Source organism: Delphinapterus leucas, chromosome 1, assembly GCF_059928025.1.
Source record: "Delphinapterus leucas isolate spDelLeu-1000000601 "Yukka" chromosome 1, BTC_Dleu_Yukka2, whole genome shotgun sequence".
Taxonomy (NCBI): domain Eukaryota; kingdom Metazoa; phylum Chordata; class Mammalia; order Artiodactyla; family Monodontidae; genus Delphinapterus; species Delphinapterus leucas.
In genome coordinates, this window is record NC_143129.1 from 6,338,079 (window position 1) to 6,359,610 (window position 21,532).

The window sequence follows — 21,532 nt, forward strand, 5'->3', positions numbered from 1 at the left end:
CCCTCGGTAGGTTTATTCCTAGGTATTTTATTCTTTTTGTTGCAATGGTAAATGAGAGTGTTTCCTTAATTCCTCTTTCTGGTCTTTCGTTGTTAATGTATAGGAATGCAAGAAATTTCTGTGCAAAACCAAATTCATTGATTAGCTCTAGTAGTTTTCTGGTGGCATTTTAGGATTCTCTATGTATAGTATCATGTCATCTGCAAACAGTGACAGTTTTACTTCTTCTTTTCCGATTTGTATTCCTTTTATTTCTTTTTCTTCTCTGATTGCCGTGGCTAGGACTTCCAAAACTATGTTGAATAATAGTGGTGAGAGTGGGCATCCTTGTCTCGTTCCTGATCTTAGAGGAAATGCTTTCAGTTTTTCACCATTGAGAATGATGTTTGCTGTGGGTTTGTTGTATATGGCCTTTATTATGTTGAGGTAGGTTCCCTCTATGCCCACTTTCTGGAGAGTTTTTATCATAAATGGGTGTTGAATTTTGTCAGAAGCTTTTTCTGCATCTATTGAGATGATCATATGGTTTTTCTTCTTCAGTTTGTTAATATGGTGTATCACATTGATTGATTTGCGTATACTGAAGAATCCTTGCATCCCTGGGATAAGTCCCAGTTGATCATGGTGTATGATCCTTTTAATGTGTTGTTGGGTTCTGTTTCCTAGTATTTTGTTGAGGATTTTTGCATCGATGTTCATCAGTGATATTGGTCTGTAATTTTCTTTTTTTGTAGTATCTTTGTCTGGTTTTGGTATCAGGGTGATGGTGGCCTCATAGAATGAGTTTGGGAGCGTTCCTTCCTCTGCAATTTTTTGGAAGGGTTTGAGAAGGATGGATGATAGCTCTTCTCAAAATGTTTGATAGAATTCACCTGTGAAGCCATCTGGTCCTGGACTTTTGTTTGTTGGAAGATTTTTAATCACAGTTTAAATTTCATTACTTGTGATTGGTCTGTTCATATTTTCTGTTTCTTCCTGGTTCAGTCTTGGAAGGTTATACCTTTCTAAGAATTTGTCCATTTCTTCCAGGTTGTCCATTTTATTGGCATAGAGTTGCTTGTAGTAGTCTCTTAGGATGCTTTGTATTTCTGTGGTGTCTGTTGTAACTTCTCCTTTTTCATTTCTAATTTTATTGATTTGAGTCCTCTCCCTCTTTTTCTTGATGAGCCTGGCTAATGGTTTATCAATTTTGTTTATCTTCTCAAAGAACAAGCTTTTAGTTTTATTGATCTTTGCTGTTGTTTTCTTTATTTCTATTTCATTTATTTCTGCTCTGATCTGTATGATTTCTTCTGCTAACTTTGGGTTTTGTTTGTTCTTCTTTCTCTAGTTCTTTAGATGTAAGCTTAGATTGTTTATTTGAGATTTTTCTTGTTTCTTGAGGTAGGCTTGTATTGCTATAAACTTCCCTCTTAGAACTGCTTTTGCTGCATCCCATAGGTTTTGGATCCTCATGTTTTCATTGTCATTTGTTTCTAGGTATTTTGTGATGTCCTCTTTGATTTCTTCAGTGATCTCTTGGTTATTTAGTAACGTATTATTTAGCCTCCATGTGTTTGTGTTTTTTATGTCTTCTCCCCCTGTAATTGATTTTTTAAAAAAATAAATTTATTTATTTTATTTATTTAATTCTGGCTGCATTGGGTCTTCGTTGCTGGGCACGGGCTTTCTCTAGTTGCAGAGAGCTGGGGTTACTCTTCCTTGTGGTGTGTGGGCTTCTCATTGTGGTGGCTTCTCTTGTTGCAGAGCACAGGCTTTAGGCATGAGCTTCAGTAGTTGTGGCTCGCAGGCTCAGTAGTTGTGGCTCGCGGGATCTAGAGTGCAGGCTCATTAGTTGTGGTGCACGGGATTAGTTGCTCTGTGGCATGTGGGATCTTCCTGGACCAGGGCTCGAACCCATGTCCCCTGCATTGGCAGGCAGATTCTTAACCACTGTGCCACCAGGGAAACCCGCCTCTAATTGATTTCTAATCTCATAGCATTGTGGTCGGAAAACATGCTTGATATGATTTCAATTGTCTTAAATTTACGGAGGCTTGATTTGTGACCCAAGATGTGACCTATCCTGGAGAATGTTCCGTGTGCACCTGAGAAGAAAGTGTAATCTGCTGTTCTTGAATGGAATGTCCTATAAATATCAATTAAATCTACCTGGTCTATTGTGTCAATTCAAGCTTGTGTTTTCTTACTATCTGTCTGGATGATCTGTCCATTGGTGTAAGTAAGGTGTTAAAAGTCCCCCACTATTATTGTGTTACTGTTGATGTCCTCTTTTTTTAAAAATTTTTTTATTATTATTTTTTAAAGTTATTTAATTATTTATTTGGGGTTGTGTTGGGTCTTTGTTGCTGTGCGCAGGCAACGAAGTTGTGGTGAGCAGGGGCTGCTCTTTGTTGAGGTGTGCATGCTTCTTATTGCAGTGGCTTCTCTTGTTGCGGAGCACAAGCTCTAGGCATGAGAGCTTCAGTAGTTGTGGCATGTGGGCTCGGTAGTTGTGGCTCACGGGCTCTAGAGTGCAGGGTCAGTAGTTGTGGTGCATGGGCTTAGTTGCTCCGCGGCATGTGGGATCTTCCGGACCAGGGCTCGAACCCGTGTCCCCTGCATTGGCAGGCGGATTCTTGACCACTGTGCCACCGGGGAAGTCCCTCCATTTCCTCTGTTATAGCTGTTAGCAGTTGTCTTATGCATTGAGGTGCTCCTATGCTGGGTGCATATATATTTATAATTGTTGTATCTTCTTCTTGGATTGATCCCTTGATCATTATGTAGTGTCCCTCCTTGTCTCTTATAACATTCTTTATTTGAAAGTCTATTTTATCTGATATGAGTATTGCTACTCCACTTTTCTTTTGATTTCCATTTGCCTGGAATATCTTTTTCCATCTGCTCACTTTCAGTCTGTATGTGTCCCTAGGTTTGAAGTGGGTCTCTTGTAGACAGCATATACATGGGTCTTGTTTTTGTATCCATTCAGCAAGCCTGTGTTTTTTGGTTGGAGCATTTAATCCATTAACGTTTAAGGTAATTATCGATATGTATGTTCCTGTTACCATTTTCTTAATTGTTATGGGTTTGTTTTTGTAGGTCCTTTTCTTCTCTTGTGTTTCCCACTTAGAGAAGTTCCTTTAGCATTTGTTGTAGAGCTGGTTTGGTGGTGCTGAATTCTCTTAACATTTGCTTGTCTGTAAAACTTTTGATTTCTCTGTCCAATCTGAATGAGATCCTTGGCAGGTAAAGTAATCTTAGTTGTATGTTCTTCCCTTTCATCACTTTAAATATATCATGCCACTCCCTTCTGGCTTGTAGAGTTTCTGCTGAGGCATCAGCTGTTAACCGTTCCCTTGTATGTTATTTGTCGTTTTTTCCTTGTTGCTTTCAATAAGTTTTCTTTGCCTTTAATTTTTGTCAATTTGATTACTGTGTGCCTCGGCGTGTTTCTCCTTGGGTTTATCCTGCCTGGGACTCGCTGCACTTCCTGGACTTGGGTGGCTATTTCCTTTCCCATGTCAGGGAATTTTTTGACTATAATCTCTTCAAATGTTTCTTGGGTTCCTTCTCTCTCTCTTCTCCTGGGACCCCTATAATGCAGATGTTGGTGCGATTAATGTTGTCCCAGAGGTCTCTTAGGCTGTCTTCATTTCTTTTCATTCTTTTTTCTTTATTCTGTTCCACAGCAGTGAATTCCACCATTCTGTTTTCCAGGTCATTTATCCATTCTTCTGCCTCAGTTATTCTGATATTGATTCCTTCTAGTGTATTTTTCATTTCAGTTATTGTATTGTTCATCTCTGTTTGTTCTTTAATTCTTCTAGGTGCTTGTTCTTTAATTCTTGTAGGTCTTTGTTAAACATTTCTTGCATCTTCTTGATCTTTGCCTCCATTCTTTTTCCAAGGTCCTGGATCATCTTCACTATCATTATTCTGAATTCTTTTTCTGGAAGGTTGCCTATCTCCACTTCATTTAATTGTTTTTCTGGGGTTTTATTAGTTCCTTCATCTGGTACAAAGTACTCTGCCTTTTCATTTTGTCCATCCTTCTGTGAATGTCTCTTTTTGCTGAATTATTTGTGCATAAATTTTTATGCCCATTTCTGATTTTTGAAAATAATCCTTAGAGGAAAGGAGAATTAAAATACATATTTTTTTAAAAAAAAGAATGGAAAACAGCAATGAGACACCACTACATACCATTAGAATGACCAATATTCAGAACATGACAACACCAAATGCTGGCGAGGATGTGGAGCAACAGGAACGTTTTTCCATTGCTGGTCGAATACAAAATGGAACTGCCACTTTGGAAGACAGTTGGGCAATTTCTTAGAAAACTAATAAACATGCTTTTATCATACAATGCAGCAATCACACTCCTTGGTATTTACCCAAAGGAGTTGCAAACTTATATCCACACAGAAACCTGCACCTGGATATTTGTAGCAGGTTTGTTATTCATAATTGTCAAAAGTTGGAAGTAACCGAGATGTCCTTTAGTAGGTGAATGGATAAACAAATTATGGTACAGCCAGATGATGGAGGCTAAAAAACAATGGGCTGTCAAGTCATGAGAGGACAAGAAGGAACCTTAAGTGCATTTTTTTTTTTTTTAGAATTTATTTATTTTTGGCTGCGTTGGGTCTTAGTTGTGGCATGCGGAATCCTTTGTTGTGGTGCATGGGCTTCCCTCTAGTTGTGGTGTGCAGGTTTTTTTCTCTTCTCTAGTTGTGGCATGTGGGCTCTAGAGCGCGTGGGCTCTGTAATTTGTGGCCCGCAGGCTCTAGTTGAGGTGTGTGAGCTCAGGAGTTTTGGCGCATGGGCTTAGTTGCCCCGCAGCATGTGGGATCTTGGTTCCCTGACCACTGATTGAGCCCGCGTTCCCTGCATTGTAAGGTGGATTCTTTACCACTGGACCACCAGGGAAGCCCCAAGTGCATATTTTTATGAAAGTTAAAGAAGCCAGTGTGAAAGGACTGCATCTACTGTATGATTCCAACTCAGTGGTATTCTGGAAAAGAACTATGGAGACGGTAAAAAGATCAGTGGTTGCAAGGGGCTGAGGGCAGGAGTGTAAGATGAATAGGCAGAGCACAGAGGATTGATAGGGCAGTGAAAGTACTCTAGATGATCCTCCACCTTTGTCCAAACTCATAGAATGTACAGCACCAAGAGTGAACCCTGATGTGTGAACTGTGGACTTTGGGTGATGTGTGAATGTAGGTTCATCAGTTGTAGCAAATGTTCTACTACTCTGGTGGGGGATGTTGATGATGGGAGAGGCTGTGCATGGGTGGGGACAGCTGGTGTATGGTAAATCTAGGTACCTTCCTCTCAACTAGGCTGTAAACCTAAAACTGCTCTTAAAGAATAAACCCGTAATAAAGGGGGCAGGGTTAGAGTGCACAATGAAGGAACTGTTGCAAAAGGGTAAACTCAAGCCTAAAGTAAGTTTCGGGAAACTTGAGAGGAATTGTGTGGTGATGTGCTGGATAATAGGACAGAAGCCTCAGTCTTGTATCCCTGTGTTTTCTAAATGTCTTAAGGGATTGCTCTGCCCCTGTAGGGTGATGTCATTACGGTGTGATGATATAAATCACCTCTAAATTCCAGTTTCTCAAACAAAGGTTTAAGAGTTGGCATGCGATAGCATTAAATATAAAACAAACACATCAAGTGTATGTTTTGAATCCTGGTTTGAAACAAAATAATCTCTTCATATATATTCTAAAGAGCTTCTGAGCTTGATTTTATCTTAGTTCTTCAAAGTCCTTATACAGCCAAGCAGGCCATGGATTACAGAACCATTTACACTAGTGGGAGATGAGAACCACATATATGACATCTGAATTTCTGACCATCCACTTAATAAAATGTCTGTGATTCAGCTCAGTTCATATCTCCACAATCACACATACTTTCAGGTCTCAATAGAAAGTGTATATAATACATGAAGGAGGTTAATTTAGATGGAGGACAGGTTTTATTCCCATCTGCATGTTTTCATTGAACGTACTCGAAACGCTCAATTGAGGACTTGTTGTGGAATGGGCAGTGATATTCCATACTAGTGGAGTTGATGTTTCTAGATCAGATCAGTGTGTAGGTTTAATTAGAAGAAGCAGAATATTTAATATTATAGGTTGTGCTCCCAGTGGTAGATTCGTTCTTGTTTAGAGTATCAAGAAATCTATTCTAGTATTTTTTTAATAGCACATATTACTTAAATGTTAGAAATAGATTGTGTTAGATGGTTGCTCTGTATTTTCTTTTGTCCTTCTCCCCATTCTCTGGATTCTTTCTGCAAATGTCAGGAGGAAGGAGCCAATCATGTTAGTGACACTGCATGGTTGTAATGGTGCTCGCAGAGCCAAGAGTTGTAGAAGGTTATAGTTTCAATGTATCTTATTACAAGTATGGATAATACAGTAGAGCTTCAGTGGTTACATTTTGGAGCCTGCTTTTAAAAATGCTTCCTGTGGCATTTGTAGGACCTCTTATAAAGGAGTGGTATTTACTTGAAATTCATATTAGATTCAGTGGTAATATTTTGTGGTCACTGTGTTTTGTTGTATTGGCATTAAATACTCTTTTTCGGTGAGCTTAGAATCAAACTAAAAAGAAAAATCAAAGCAAGAAGAGATTCTTGTATGATCAGAACCAAAGTTATTGCTGTGGGCTATCTATTAACCTTTTTCTTGTGAGTTAGACTTTGTAGGAATATATTGAAGAAAAGGAAAGCTTTAATAAGGGATAATAGTCACATGGTCTGTTTTCTCAATTCAAATGATATCTTTTTGATAATAGAAGGTTGCTAATTATGTTTAAACCTACAGGATTGTAAAATTCAGAAAAATTACTGGATTCCATATTTTATTACTGTAAACATTTTTAAAATGAGATATTCTGATTATGGAAAGCTATTTGGGGAACATACAGGGGGCCTTTCTAGCAGTTGGGGCCTTCACTTAATTTACAGTTGCAAGCAGGGATAATTGTTGTTGGCTCATGGAGACTGCCTCGAGCCTGCTGTGGCCTGTTGTAACCTCTGATGAGGTGATATCAACAATTAAATGAATTGAAGCAACACCATTCACCTCCTGAAAAAAAGTCAAGCTGTTATATAACTATATGTGTGTGTATATGGTTGGTAACTGCAGACTTGTCTTTGTGTTTGTTTAGATTTTAAAAATTGCACACCTGTTATGTATTTCCATAAATCATTGTAAAATATACCCTGCAAAAATCCAGTGAAATTCTCTTAAGATTAAAAAAGGAGGAAGGGACTTCCCTGGTGGCGCCGTGGTTAAGAATCCTCCTGCCAATGCAGAGGACACAGGTTCGAGCCCTGCTCTGGGAAGATCCCACATGCTGCAGAGCAACTAAGCCCGTGTGCCACAATTACTGAGGCTTCGCTCTAGAGCCCGCGAGCCACAACTACTGAGCCCGCGAGCCACAGCTACTGAGCCCGCGTGCCACAACTACTGAAGCCCACGCGCCCAGAGCCTGTGCTCCTCAACAAGAGAAGCCACCGCAATGAGAAGCCCGCATACCGCAATGAAGAGTAGCTCCCTCTCGCCGCAACTAGAGAAAGCCCATGCGCAGCAACGAAGACCCAACACAGCCAAAATTAAAAATAAATAAATTAATTTTTTTAAAAAAGGGGTGGGGGAGAATTCATCAGTACAGTTGTGTTTTATTTCCAGTGTCTGCAGAAGCCAAACCTGACCACAGACACAAAGGACAAGGAGTACAAACCCCATGATATTCCCCAGAGGCAGTCTGTGCAGCCCTTGGAAACGTGTCCCCCAGCTCGACGAGCAAAACGCATGAGAGCGGAGGTGAGAGCCTCGTGAGGTTGATCAGACAGGCCTCAAGTCCCGGTGCTAACGTGTGTCTGACCCTGGATTTCTCTCATGCACGTGCTCTTCATAGATTGAACTTTACTAACCTCACAGAGGGATGCTGTTTATACTCTGGCTTTTACACTTGGGGGAATTGCACTATCAGAGGGGTGAGGAATTGAAATCTTTCTAGGTTTATGCTGCCTGGACAGTCAGCTGCTGCATGGTTAACGGTCAGAGCCTAGGAAGAATAGGTGAATAGGCGTTCATTGTGACCCTCGTGATGTTGGGCAAGATTGGGAATTAAGGTTAGTAGGAGTGAAGTTGGAGATTTTTGCTGAAAAGTACTGTTTTTGAGAGGTTACGAAGAAGGTAGTGAAAGCTATTTTTCTCAGACTTCCTGAAGAGGAGTATGGAATCTGTGGCAAACATTTATGCTAAGCCAGAAAATATTAAGGGAGCAAGGGGGGCTGGTGATGTAACACACAGATAACATGAGAGTGAAGCCTGAGGGAAGATGAGGAGTGAAAGACTTAAGAAAGACAAGTTGCTCTTAGATTTTTCTGCTCTGAGAGGTTTCTCCTGGAAAAGGAGAAGAGTATTCTCCCAGTTACCTTGTTCCCACACAGAGCTGGGTAGGTTTTGGGTTCCTTGATGGACGTATGAGTATGAAGAGTCAGTGATTAATATATTAGGAACAGTTTAGAACTGGGAAGCCTCATGGCATTAGTTAGGTTTCTGAATCAATAGTTGGGTTATTTAATAATTATTGGTGAGGATGAAAAAAATCAGCCATTTTGGTTTCTGAGGAAATGGATAAATAAGAGAATTACTTTTCACTTAGGTAAGTTGGAGATATGAAAAAATTTTAGCGACTCCATTTTTTTGAAGTGAGACTCCCTCAGAATAGGAACATATATGGTTATTTGAAGCCCACAAGCAGGCTGCAAGTTTATTCGTCTTAAAGTCAGTTCTTGTTTGAGCACATCTTGATCTTTAAATGTGTAAGACATGCCCAGTGCTGTGGATGCCTAGGTCTGTCTTGATGACACATCATGGTGATGGTATGGCCCTGGAAGAAATCGTGTTAGCAGTAGACATCCTGATTGTGCATGAATGAACACAGGCACAGTTGCACAATGTCACTTGTGTCCCAGAGCAGACAAGGCTTTGCTTATCAACCAGTATGAGCACTTCGTGGACACCAGGTACTGAGACTGGCTCACAGGCTCTCACTGATGAGGGAGCCGTGACTCAGCGGTGTTAGGGGGGCAGTTTGTAGTGACAGTTCACTACAAGAATTAATAGAAACTTTTTGTGGAAGCTGAGTTTTCCTTGAATGCTGTCATACTTTGGAAGAGCCAGCAAACTCTTCTAGGCTGATGAAATTATGTTATTTATGTAACTGTTCAGGATTTGGCTAAGTTATGTAAGTTGTGAGTAGATGAGAACTGAGGGGCTTCTAGGAGGAAATACACACTGTTCCCAATTTGGGTAGTAACACTTCCCATAAGTCATCCCTGATCCTTTGACTTTTTCCTAAATTTTTGACCTGTTGAAGTGGAGAATACTCCTAACTTATAAGTTTCCTCATTCATTCCTTAAGTAATAATAATATTAAGGGTGGAATCTCTGCTCTAAGGGAGAGAGTTTTGAATGTCCTGTTAATAGAGAGAATTTATAAGATTATAGGCACTTTGTGATTCCAATTGGATTTTAGAAGATTTGTCTTTTTAAAGGAAATATTCATGTATATGACAAATTTTTTTAAGGCCATGAATATTAAAATAGAACCAGAAGAGACAGCAGAAGCCAGAACTCATAACCTGAGACGTCGAATGGGATGTCCAGCTCCAAAGTGTGAAAATGGTAAGAAAGTTCATCCATGAATAGGAAGGAAGAGTGAATAAGTAAAAACAATCATTCATCTGGTAGTTAAGAAAATATTGGAGCAACTTTACATACTAGTCACTGGGTTGTGCCTTGAGAAATAAAATCTTATTATATTAATATCCTTGTTTTCATAATTAGATGACTGGAAAGAGAGATAAACGAGTGAACATATGCATATTAGAGATGGGATTGAATTTCTCAACCGTAACTAGTTGCTTTTGAGTTGGCCAAAAAGTTCATTCGGTCAGTGAATATGTTGTCCCATACAGTTCTTGGTGAAAATGAAAAATGTGTCTTAGTTTTACCTAAAACCAAGCACACTTTTTGGCCGACCCAATACTTTGAAATTTGGTTCAGTAGCATTAATTGTAAAGAAGTGATTTGTGAGAGGCATAGGTGCCTTTGACTGAATATCTGATAGGCTTGTTTCAGGCATGGCAGGCAGGCAGGCTTTCTTAATCTGAGTTTTAATTGACAGATGCTCGCCTGGCCACTGCTTGATGTCAGCCACTGAAAGGTAGGTTTGACACTGTCTTGAGAGAAATTCTATATAGGCAGGCACTTAGTAATGAAGAAGTAGTTATTGAAATGGGCTTTTCTTAGTGACTGGTGAGTTAGTGGGAAAGGCAGCACAATGTAATGGAAAGTAGATGGAGTTGTAAAAATACAGATCTGAATCTGAATCCTGGCTCAGCCACTAACTAGTTGTATGACCTTAGAGATACTTCTTGACTTCTTTTAATGTCAGTTTTCTTGTCTTTGAAACAGATTGGTTGCAAAGGATTATATGATTGATATAATAACAATTGATGGAAAGCATTTAGCGCAATACCTTCCGCAGAGTAGCTCATTAATTGATAGCTGGTGTTTTAGAAAATTCTCAGTCTTTGAAACCAGGAAGCTAGAGAGGCTAGTAATCTTAGATCATGGAGGGATAATCTGTAACGTGGAGGGGGTGCTGTTGGTGTGAACGGTCAGTGTCTTATGGTCAAGATCAAGAGGAATTTGCTTTCACCAGCATATGTTATGTCTTAGTCTTAAGAAGAGCATATCTTCGGCTCCCAGTTTGAAAGCATACAGACCTGAGCAACATCTGGTATCATATCTTGTGCTTGTATCTTGGAATTTGAATGGTGTGAGAGTTGTACGTCACCCTAAAGTAGGCAGCACGGAGCTCCTGAACGTAGTAACTCTGGGTGGTGCTGTGCTGGAGTGAGCAGAGAACTGTGTCCGGGGCACCCCAGCAGCAGGAGGGATGAGCACGGGAGGGAGCTGACGGGGCAGAGCAGAGGGAGTGCTGACCTGGACTGCCTCCTACAGAGAAAGACGGGAAAAGCAGCCTCAAGCAAGAACCTGCTGAGAGGAAGGAGTGTATTACAGAGAGCGAGAAGGAGAAACCCAGGAGTCGAGCGAAAAAAACCACCAGTGCTGTGAGTCGACATCTTTAAACACTTTTACAGCCCAGTTTATACTTAGTGCCTTACCTGGGACTGCTCGCTCAGTGTCTCACAATGAAGAGACCTTTAGAGGTGGTTTGTAGTATCAGTTTATAAACAGGGAAACACGGATGTGTCATGAAATCAGTAGTAGCAGCTGGGGGCGTTGACAGCCATTTTTCTGGAGGACGTTCAGTTTAGCACTGAATATTGGTGAGCTCAATCCTATGGAGAATTGTCGATAAGTGACTAGCCCACCTCCAAGCGAGCTGAAGGTAGATCAGAAATCAAGATGATGTTTTCCAACTTTACAGCAAGGAAGGATAAGGGAAGGAGTGCGCAGGTAGGAGGGAGGCTAGGGCCTAGCAGGGTCAGAGGCCTGGGGAGCTGTTCACTAAGGTGGAAACAAAAAGCCAAGCTCTCTTCCTCAGCCCCCTTCTGAGCACCTGGGAGCAGCTTGATGACAGTGCTTTTGATCTTGGAATTGGAAGTTATTCCAATTAAATGTTCTGTTCATAAATATCATCTCCCTCTGCCCCAGTACAGAAACAAACAAAGCAGTCAGAAAGCTAGCAGAGCCCAGGTTTCTATTTGCTACAACAAAAAAGTCTGCTCCAGCTGCCATAATGAAGTATCACAGACCGAGTGGCTCAAACAAGCGAAGTTTATTTTCCCACGGTTCTGGAGGCTACAAGTCTGAGATCAAGGTGTTTGCAGACTTGGTTTTTTCCTGAGGCCTCTGTCCTTGGCTTGTAGATGGTCATGTCCCTGTGTCCTCATGGTTTTCCTCTGTGTGTGTCTGTGTCCTAGTCTCTCCTTACAAGGACACCAGTCATACTGGATTAGGGCCCACCCATATGACCTTTTTAACGACCTCTTTAAGACCCTGTCTTCAAATACAGTCACATTCTGAGGTACCGGGGGTTAGGACTTCAACATAGGAATTTTGGGGAAACACGATACAACCCATAGTAGGTAATGACTGTGTAGTTTTATTACTGTGTATTTGGGGGAACTTCTTAACTATGACTAATTAGAATGTAAAGTGGTAATTTAATGTGGTTAACTTCAATTTTGCCATGTTAAAAGGAAACTAAGTTTTGTAGAAACTGTAAAATCTTTTGCCTTTTAACATGGCAAAATTGAACTTTTCCTTTATTAGTTCTGTTTTTGGTTAGGTGGATAATTTATTGCCTAACATGTTATTCTTCTAGAAGACTATCTTTCTGTAAGCTACTAAAAGCTGGATATTTAAGTAACAAACTTTAATTAAAACACACAATTGAGAAATCTTGGAGATCTCTCTTCAGAGTTGGGAATGCATGAGATATTTTGAAATATCCCATAATAGAAGGTGAAGCATTTTTATTTAAAATGTCCCTTATAGAGGGTGAAACATTTTCACTTGCAGCATATTGGAGAGACTAGATTATGCCTCAGATCCATTTCATTCCTAGAGTTTCACAGAATCAAACAACAGCTCATGCCCCTGTGTTCTGTGCCCATTTTCATGCTGCAGGTTGACCTGTATGTCTGCCTCTTGTGTGGCAGTGGCAACGATGAGGACCGGCTTCTCTTGTGTGATGGGTGTGATGACAGTTACCACACCTTCTGCCTGATCCCGCCGCTCCATGATGTTCCCAAGGGAGACTGGAGGTGTCCTAAGTGTTTGGCTCAGGTCAGAATTAATAGCAGAGGTGGCATTAGAAAATTTCCTTAAGAAGGTGTTTTCTTCACCTTCCGGTTTTAGATTTGGCAATTGATAATAAGGAGTCTCATGACAAAAATTGGGGTGGGCCTGAATAGGAAAGAGGTCTTGGAAGTGAGCTGCACAGCTATGCAGCAAGCTGAGAGTCAGAAAAACATTTTAATAACTACATTTTTTAAAATTTCATTTAAAAAAAGCATTGCATGCTCTTTGCAAAAATTCTTAGGCACTGAACAACTTAAAAAATAGATAATTTCATAGTCTATAGATAATCACTGTTAATATTTCGATGTATATTCATCCAAATGGAAATTGCACAAATGGAATTACACTACACAAGTAATTTTAGTAAACACATATAATTTCTCATATATATACATACATATGTAAACCATAAGTAAATATACATATAAATAAATATTTTTCCGTTTTCTTTCTTTGTGTTTTGACAGGAGTGCAGTAAGCCACAAGAAGCATTTGGCTTTGAACAGGCAGCCAGGGACTATACCCTCCGTACTTTCGGGGAAATGGCAGATGCGTTCAAATCTGATTACTTCAACATGCCAGTCCATGTATGTACATACATAACTGCTTCAATTTAGGATTTTAATAACTTTGGGGAAAGGTATATCTGAAGACGTTTGAGTTGGCCCTTATCTCTGATAGTCAGTCATTGTCTTGCACAATGAAACCTTTAATTTGTTCAGTAGTATTAACATTCCACAGTACTTCAAAATGCATTCTAATTTTTCATTTGATTAAAGATAGGCTTTTTGAGACAAATCATATAGCGACAGTAACAGAATACCAATGAAAGGAAATCACCAGCAATCCTTTCAGCTCAACAAATAAAATTCAAAGAAAACTTTGCAAAATTTATTGAATGACTCCTGTGTGCCAATCCATGTGCTGTGCCCTGGGGGCACGTTTACCTCTTGTTATGTTGTCATAAGTTAGCACTGTAAACTTCAGGATTTTATATTTATTTATTTATTTGGCTTCGTCGGGTCTTAGTTGCAGTGCACGGGCTCTTTGGAGCACGGGGCTCTCTCTAGTTGTGGCACGCGGGCTTAGTTGCTCTGCGGCATGTGGGATTTTAGTTCCCCGACCAGGGATCGAACCCACGTCCTCTGCATTGGAAGGCAGATTCTTAACCACTGGACCGCCAGGGAAGTCCCTAAACGTTAGTATTTTAAATTCTCCTTTATTCCCTTAGAAGCATAAGCATGCTTCATTCAGCATTTACTGTTCCATCAAATGAGTACACTAAAATGAATGGTTTCCTACCGTACTTCTGGATATTTAAGCTGTTTTTCCTCACTACCAACAGAGTGCTATAGCAGACATTGTATGCATCTCCTTTTGGGGGGGCGGGGGCTGTGTTGGGTCTTCATTGCTGCGCGTGAGCTTTCTGTAGTTGCGGCGAACAGGCGCTATTCTTTTTTATGGTGCATGGGCCTTGCATTGTGGTGGCTTCTCTGGTTGAGGAGCACAGGCTCTAGGCTTCAGTAGTTGCGGCACGTGGACCCTAGGGCACACGGGCTATAGTAGCTGTGACGCGAGGGCTCTAGAGCGCAGACTCAGTAGTTGTGGCGCACAGGCTTAGTTGCTCCACGGCATGTGGGATCTTCCCAGACCAGGGATCCGGGAACCAGTCGGGATCTGGTTGTTGAGCCCACCTGTGCCCCCTGCATTGGCAGACGGATTCTTAACCACTGCGCCACCAGGGAAGTCCTGTATGCGTCTATTTAATTGGATTATTTTCTTAATATTTATCCATTTTTTCCCCATCTAATAGCTGTATCATTTACGGGACCATAGCAGTGTAGAGTGAACCTGCTTTGCCTCACATCACTAACACTAACTGTTAAGTTACTTACCATGTCCCCTTATTTAACAGGCTTATAAATTCAAGTAGTATTCCCTTTGAATTTTCAGTTCTTTTTACCGCTCCTGCATTACATATTATTTCCCCATATGTTCGCTTAACCATTCCTGGTGCCTCTTGTGTTTGTGGTTGGCTTTTTGCACTTTGAGGGACAGGCCTCTGGCCTCATATCAGATTAGTGCAGACCCTAAGCACTCAGCCTGGCCAGCCCTTCGCACTCGGGCCTGCAGCCGCAGAGTTGTTGCACCCTGCCTTTTCCTCTCCGCAAGGTCTAGTGGGAAGAGTGAGAGGGTGACTCAGGTGATGTGTTTGAACGCATTTCAGAGGGCAAAGCACTGTTCAGATGCGGCTAACCTGACTGCTGTTAGCAAACAGACGCCAACCAGGTTGTACATTAGATTCCTCAAAACAGAAAAACACCTCCAGTTCTTAAATCTTAGCACTTTGCTTTCCTTGAGTCCTTTTACAGCAGTGGCCAGGTTGTTGATAGAGGAACATGAATTCTTAGTCAGCTCTTGGTTATAAAATTGCTTTTAGAAAATGAGGTTCATGTCTGAGTTGTTGGGGGCCAGTTGAGGAAAACTTGGGACGTCATGTACAGTTCTTCCTCAGGCTGCTATCCTGGGATTCCTGTCACTTAACCTGTCTAGTCAGATTGGTCACCGGCAGTTTGTGAGTGTCTGAGGAGAGTCACTTTCTTTACTTCCTTGTTTTGTATGCAGATGGTTCCCACAGAACTGGTTGAGAAAGAATTTTGGCGACTGGTGAGCACTATTGAAGAAGATGTTACCGTGGAGTATGGAGCTGATATCGCCTCGAAGGAGTTCGGCAGTGGCTTCCCAGTCCGAGACGGGAAAGTGAAGCTCTCGCCTGAGGAGGAGGTAGGTGTGGCTGTGAGCACGTGGACTTGCGGGGGCGCCGGCGGGACGGGCGGGGGGCGCCTTTAGAGCGAGCCCACCGTTGATCCAGAGGTCATCACGCTGGGCTAGCAGCAGCTGTGCTCCAACACGTATGTCACTTGGAACTTGAGATAGTCATGGAAATTGGTTGGTTGGCTTGAAGTAATTTATGATACTTTCAGCAAATCCTTAATTACCAGATTTTTAATGATTTCAAGAATAGCAGAAAGAACCCGCAGAAGAATTCTAGTCCCAACTAGATGATAAGGGAGAATCACTTACCTCCCTTTGACTTCCGATTCTGTAACTTTGGTTTCTCGTTCTGAAGAAAATCTGAGGGATTGGAACCAGATACACACACATTATATAGACACACACACACAGACACACACACACAAGTCCCTTTATGTAAAGCGCAGAGCTGGGCAGAAGTAATCTATGGGCATCCAGGAGGTAAGCATAGTGGCCCCCCCGCCATTCTTTTTATTTTGAAGGAGACTTTTCAGCTTGCTTTTTGAAACCAGCAGAGTTCCAAAATGTTAGCATGATAAAGTATAAAGTATAAACCTTTATTTATACTTTATTTATAATGTCAAGATATTCTCCTTATTTTTAGGAATATCTTGACAGTGGCTGGAATTTGAACAACATGCCAGTGATGGAGCAGTCTGTCCTCGCTCACATCACCGCTGACATATGCGGCATGAAGCTTCCTTGGTTGTACGTGGGAATGTGCTTTTCTTCCTTCTGTTGGCATATTGAAGACCACTGGAGCTATTCCATTAACTACCTGCACTGGTAAGGGGTTCCAGAGAACCTACAGATGGTATGCACGCTGAGTTGGAAAACTTACCCACCTCTTAGTTGTGACACATCTCTTAACTGAGTCTGAAGGGTGATGAGGTTTTTTTTTTTACCATCGGTTTTTTTTTTTTATTTTATTACTATGGGGCAGGTATCCTAACAATTTAAGACAAAGGTTCTTAAGAATCCATAGGAAATCCATGAAACCCTGCCCTTGCACATGAGTTTTCAAGTATAACAGGCTTCTGAGGAGAAGATAGACAGCTTTTCACTAATTGTCAAAGAAGTCTTTACTCCCAGAAAGGTTAGAAAGCACCGAGTTGCTTTTACTGTGGAAACCCCTTCCCGTTCTGTGGGCCCGGGGGCCCAGATAGCCCTTTGGGCGAGGAATGGGGCATGGGGCGTGTGGGTCCTCCAGGACCTCGGGACTGACCGCTCCTGACGGCCTGCCGAGTTCTAGCATCACTGTGCACCGTAGGTAGAGTGCGCCCCATCTGCGCGCGCGCGCGCATGTGTGTGTTGGGCTGGGGCGGATATTTGGGCTTTCTAAGCTTTTATTTCACATCTGTTTCCCTCCCCTCCATTTCCCTTGCTTTCTGAGTACAAAAATATTTGAAGATCTGAAACTCACTTAAATTCCCACACAGGGAATTTGAGGATGTACCACAAGAAAGAGGGAGCTGGCCTTTTACGTGCAGAGAGCCCTGCTTCCCCAGGCAATTGCTCCCAGCTGTGAAATGATGTTTACCATACCTCACAGGGATGTTACAGATTAATTGGCTGACAGTTAAATGTGCTTTGAAGAGGAGCTCTTTAGAAATGCTAATCGCCTTACTTAGAGTTTGGTTTAACTCGCTGTCAGGGCGGAGAGTTGCCATCCTTTGCTAGTTGCTGTAGGAAATTGTGGTGACCACATACCCTTTAGCTAACATAATACCTTATATTCTTAGAAATGCTAGATATCTACATTTTCTGAAGGGTCAAGGGTCAGGTAAAATGGGAGGGAAAAGAGGGACCTCAGATGGAAAGTCTCATGTTTAAACTTTATCCTTGAAGAGGGAAAATGCATTACATATGTTCAGATCATATTTCTGGTGATACTTCTTCAGTTTGAACATTGCCTTACAAAGCAGGATCTAAAAAATAGGAACTGGTTAACCATCTTGTTTGCATTGGTGTTTGCTGGTTGATTTTGTGTATGAGTTGAAGAAGCTACTGAAATTTCATGTAAATTTTGAGATTGATCTGCTTTTACAATCTGTTTTAGGGGTGAGCCAAAGACCTGGTATGGAGTCCCAGGGTACGCTGCCGAGCAGCTGGAGACCGTGATGAAAAGGCTGGCCCCGGAGCTCTTCATCTCCCAGCCCGACCTCCTCCACCAGCTCGTCACCATCATGAACCCCAATACCCTGATGACTCATGAAGTGCCTGTATGTTTTGGGTCAATCCTCCTGCCACCCAGGCTTAACTCCCCACTTCTCTTTTTCCCCGTTGCTCACGTTTTTATGAAGCTGATGTGGCTGTGTAGAAACAGCTGTTTGGTGTCGTTTAGTACAATATTGCATTAAGCCAGCGGGACTGGACCCGCAGACACCAGAGAAAGCTGATTTGTTGCAGCTGACGACTAGATTGCTGCGCAGCCTTACTTTGCAATAGTAACTGTGAGGCTGTCTCTTCCTTTCCTTCCTGGTGTTCAGTTCAGAGTACATTCACAGATTGTACACCATCACCATTCCTGCTTTCTAAACTATAACTTTTGTTTATAACTTCAGTCCTTCAACACAGCAAAACAAAAACCGTAAAAAATAAGTGTTGTTAGTATAAATTAGTTTACTCTGAAAATGGCTAGGTTCTGTTATTGATATCATTAGATTTAAACTCTTGTGTCAGAATCCTTCATACTCCATCCCTACTTTAGAAAATAACTCATTGAATTTACATGGTGACATGCTTGGTGGATCTTACATTCTCCCTGCTGCCCCTAATTAAGCTTAAGAGAAAATTTGTTTCAGTGTCTTGAGCTTGGATTTCAGGGTTCCCACTCTAGACTGAAAGATGCTATTGGTGCTTTTTCCTATGAGGTTTTTCTACGAAGTGACAGTTATTTTTGCTTAGTGGCTTCCTTTCGGAGGAAACTCTGAAGGCATTTTGGGAGGCCAGATTGAGATGTATGACGTTGAAGAATGTGTCTTAGTTAGCTCAACCAAATGTAAATGATACATTTACAATGTTAAGAGGAATTCTTGATCTTGTGACCTTCATTTTATGCTTTTGGGTTCACAGGCCAGTAAATGGGGGCAGATGGGAAGGAATTTTCTTTGAGGGATCATAAAATATTCATGGGCCAAAGCTTAGAAAATAAGGACCAATAGTCATCAAAATACCACCATCTCCTCGTTGTTGGCATTTTCCATCTTGACCCCCCCCACCCCCGCCCCACGTTGATGGGTCTTTCTGATCTGTTATGAGTCGCTGGCTTTAGAAGAGACCTCTCGCCCTGTTCTTTAATAGTTGAGCAAACCACGTGGGGCTAGACTCTGGACCTAGAGAGGTAGGTGAATGAACTCGTGCATTCGGGAACTCACAGTGTAAGGGAAAGACAGCGTTTACACAGATCACGGAAGAGTGGTGTGGTTTGACAGTGGTGTTGACTCGGGGGCTGAGCCATTAACTCTGAAAGGGCTGGCAAGGGCTCCTAATGGCGTTTGAACCGAGGCGTGGGCTCTGAAGGGGAGTGCGTGTGGCAGAGAGTTGAGGAGGAGGCCCTCCCAGTGGAGGGCTGTGCTCCTGCCGCTGTTGCCGACTGCAGACTTGGCCTGTCAGAGCCCGGAAGGGCGTGTTCCAGCACAGGGCGGGGCCTCAGCCGGAGTTGCACGGCCTGTGGCCTGGGTGCTGCTAGAGAATTGGCATTTCCAACAAGTTCCCAGTTGCTGTTGCTGCTTTTGGTCTGGGAACTACATTTTGGAGAACCGCTGGTGGAGAGATATGTATTGAAAAGACATCTGATATTATTACTATTATGTAGTAGTTCGTTCAGTCTGAGGATTTTGTGCCTAGAGCAATATAGGTGTTTTTCGGGTAGAGGGAAAAGGGGAATTGCTGGTGGGAGGTAAGTTTGAGGCCCAAATCAAGAAGATCTCTGTGTGGAATGAGATCCTTGAAATGGAGTGGAATTTCTTCAGCTGGTGGTAGGAGATCCTGTTTCAGTATGATAATATTTGGAAGGATGTGTCCTGATCCTGGATGTAGCCAGATTTTTGTGGCGTAAGCTGTTTTCTCTTGAGATACTTATCAACCTGGCAGTCTGGGGAGCTACTCCATCTGGTGGCAGAAATGAATGTCTTTAGGTAAATTCAGCCATACTTTTTTCCCTACCCTTTCTGGAGAATCATCTGATAGTCTGTGTTGATTGTCTTCCGTGAGGATGTCACTGAAAATCTCCAATTTCTGTCTCCTTAGGTTTACCGAACTAATCAGTGTGCTGGGGAGTTTGTGATCACATTTCCAAGAGCCTACCACAGCGGTTTCAATCAAGGTTTTAATTTCGCTGAGGCTGTTAACTTCTGCACTGTCGATTGGGTGTGTACTTATGACCTAGCAAGCCTTTTCACATTTACCGTTTTTCCTGCAGAAATGGTATAGATGCTTAGAAGCTGTCATGTGTCCAGTTGCTTAAACCAGTTGCTGCTGAAATGGCAGGTCAGCGCAGGTCAGCCAGCTGTGTACCTTCCCCGCAGGAGAGGCCCTGGCCCTGCAGTGTCAGCCAAGACCTGGAGAAGAGTCTGCTGAGTGACGTTTTGGCTGAAGCTTAGTATCTCATTGCAAACTGATAACAAACAGTTCCAGTCTTAAGACTGTACTTTATGCAGCACTGGCTTAAATTATCCAAACACAGTAATTTTTAATGACATTTGATTTCAGGTAGTTGTAAAGTGGAGTTTTTATATTAGTATTAATACTTTTCATTTGCCTAAGAAGAACTACCTAGTGGGTGTGGTGTTAAATCTAATAAATTATGACCTTCAGTGCCTTTTTTTTTCTTTTTTAATAATACCGGGTTGGCCAAAAAGTTCCTTCAGGTTTTTCCGTAACATGTCAGGGAAAAACCCAAATGAACTTTTTGGCCAACCCAAAATAGTTGGCCCAATAAAATAGTACCCAGTGGTAATACCTACATCTATAATTATTTTCTGTTCTGTAGTTTTTAGAGCATTGTTGTTCCCTGAAGTAGATGAACCACACCAGTTCCACACAGTTGTTTCAGGAAATGTGTAAATTCACATTTCCAATTAGATTCTACATTGTTGTAGACATTACTGCATTATTAATACATTGGGTTTTTAAACCAGATTTTAATCAATGTACCTAATTTGCCAGATCCTTGAGATGCAAAGATTTTAAAAGGTCCAAGGCTTGTTAGAGTCTAGTTTTAGGATTGATACATGATATCAGTATATGACCCAAGACGTGATATTTGGTAATTGATAATAAAGGTCAGGAGTCTTTGGAAACAGGAAGGAGAGAGATGAATGTCACGTGTCCTCCCTGTCTTTTGGCGCAGCTGCCCTTAGGCCGACAGTGCGTAGAGCATTACCGCCTGCTGCACCGCTACTGTGTATTTTCCCACGACGAGATGATTTGCAAGATGGCCTCCAAGGCGGACGTACTAGACGTTGTAGTGGCATCAACTGTTCAGAAAGACATGGCCATTATGATTGAGGACGAGAAGGCTCTAAGGGAAACTGTTCGTAAATTGGTAAGGTTTCTGGAACCCCAACTGCATGTCATTGGGTGTTACTTAGTAAAGTTCTTATGCAGTTTGATACCATTTTAAGGAAACTTTTCCTTAATTTCCTTTAAGACCATTCTAATAGATGTATATTGATTGACGTCTCATTGTGCTTTTACTTTTCATTTTTCTAATGGCTAGTGATATATTGAACATCTTATCATGTATTTATTTACTACCTGCATATGTATCTCTTTGCTGAAGTGTCTGCTCACATGTCTTGCTCTACCCCTTTTTCATTGGATTGTTGGGAGACTTCTCTTTATTCTAGACACCAGTC

General features: G+C 41.7%; 1 protein-coding gene across 5 annotated transcripts in view; it reads left to right on the plus strand.

Annotated features, from left to right (window-relative positions):
* Positions 1 to 21,532, plus strand: part of KDM5B (lysine demethylase 5B) — a 75,600-nt gene that overhangs the window by 34,926 nt on the left and 19,142 nt on the right. For 2 of the 5 annotated variants that reach the window (XM_089902848.1, XM_022561962.3), the window contains exons 5-14: positions 7,698 to 7,832; positions 9,608 to 9,704; positions 11,049 to 11,158; positions 12,684 to 12,842; positions 13,325 to 13,444; positions 15,483 to 15,641; positions 16,276 to 16,457; positions 17,731 to 17,893; positions 19,923 to 20,042; positions 21,025 to 21,219. In XM_089902848.1, coding sequence (XP_089758974.1) covers positions 7,698 to 7,832; positions 9,608 to 9,704; positions 11,049 to 11,158; positions 12,684 to 12,842; positions 13,325 to 13,444; positions 15,483 to 15,641; positions 16,276 to 16,457; positions 17,731 to 17,893; positions 19,923 to 20,042; positions 21,025 to 21,219 — 1,440 coding nt within the window. The remainder of the gene's footprint in view (positions 1 to 7,697; positions 7,833 to 9,607; positions 9,705 to 11,048; positions 11,159 to 12,683; positions 12,843 to 13,324; positions 13,445 to 15,482; positions 15,642 to 16,275; positions 16,458 to 17,730; positions 17,894 to 19,922; positions 20,043 to 21,024; positions 21,220 to 21,532) is intronic. The other 3 variants (XM_089902809.1, XM_089902895.1, XM_089902939.1) reach the window with 3 other exon arrangements.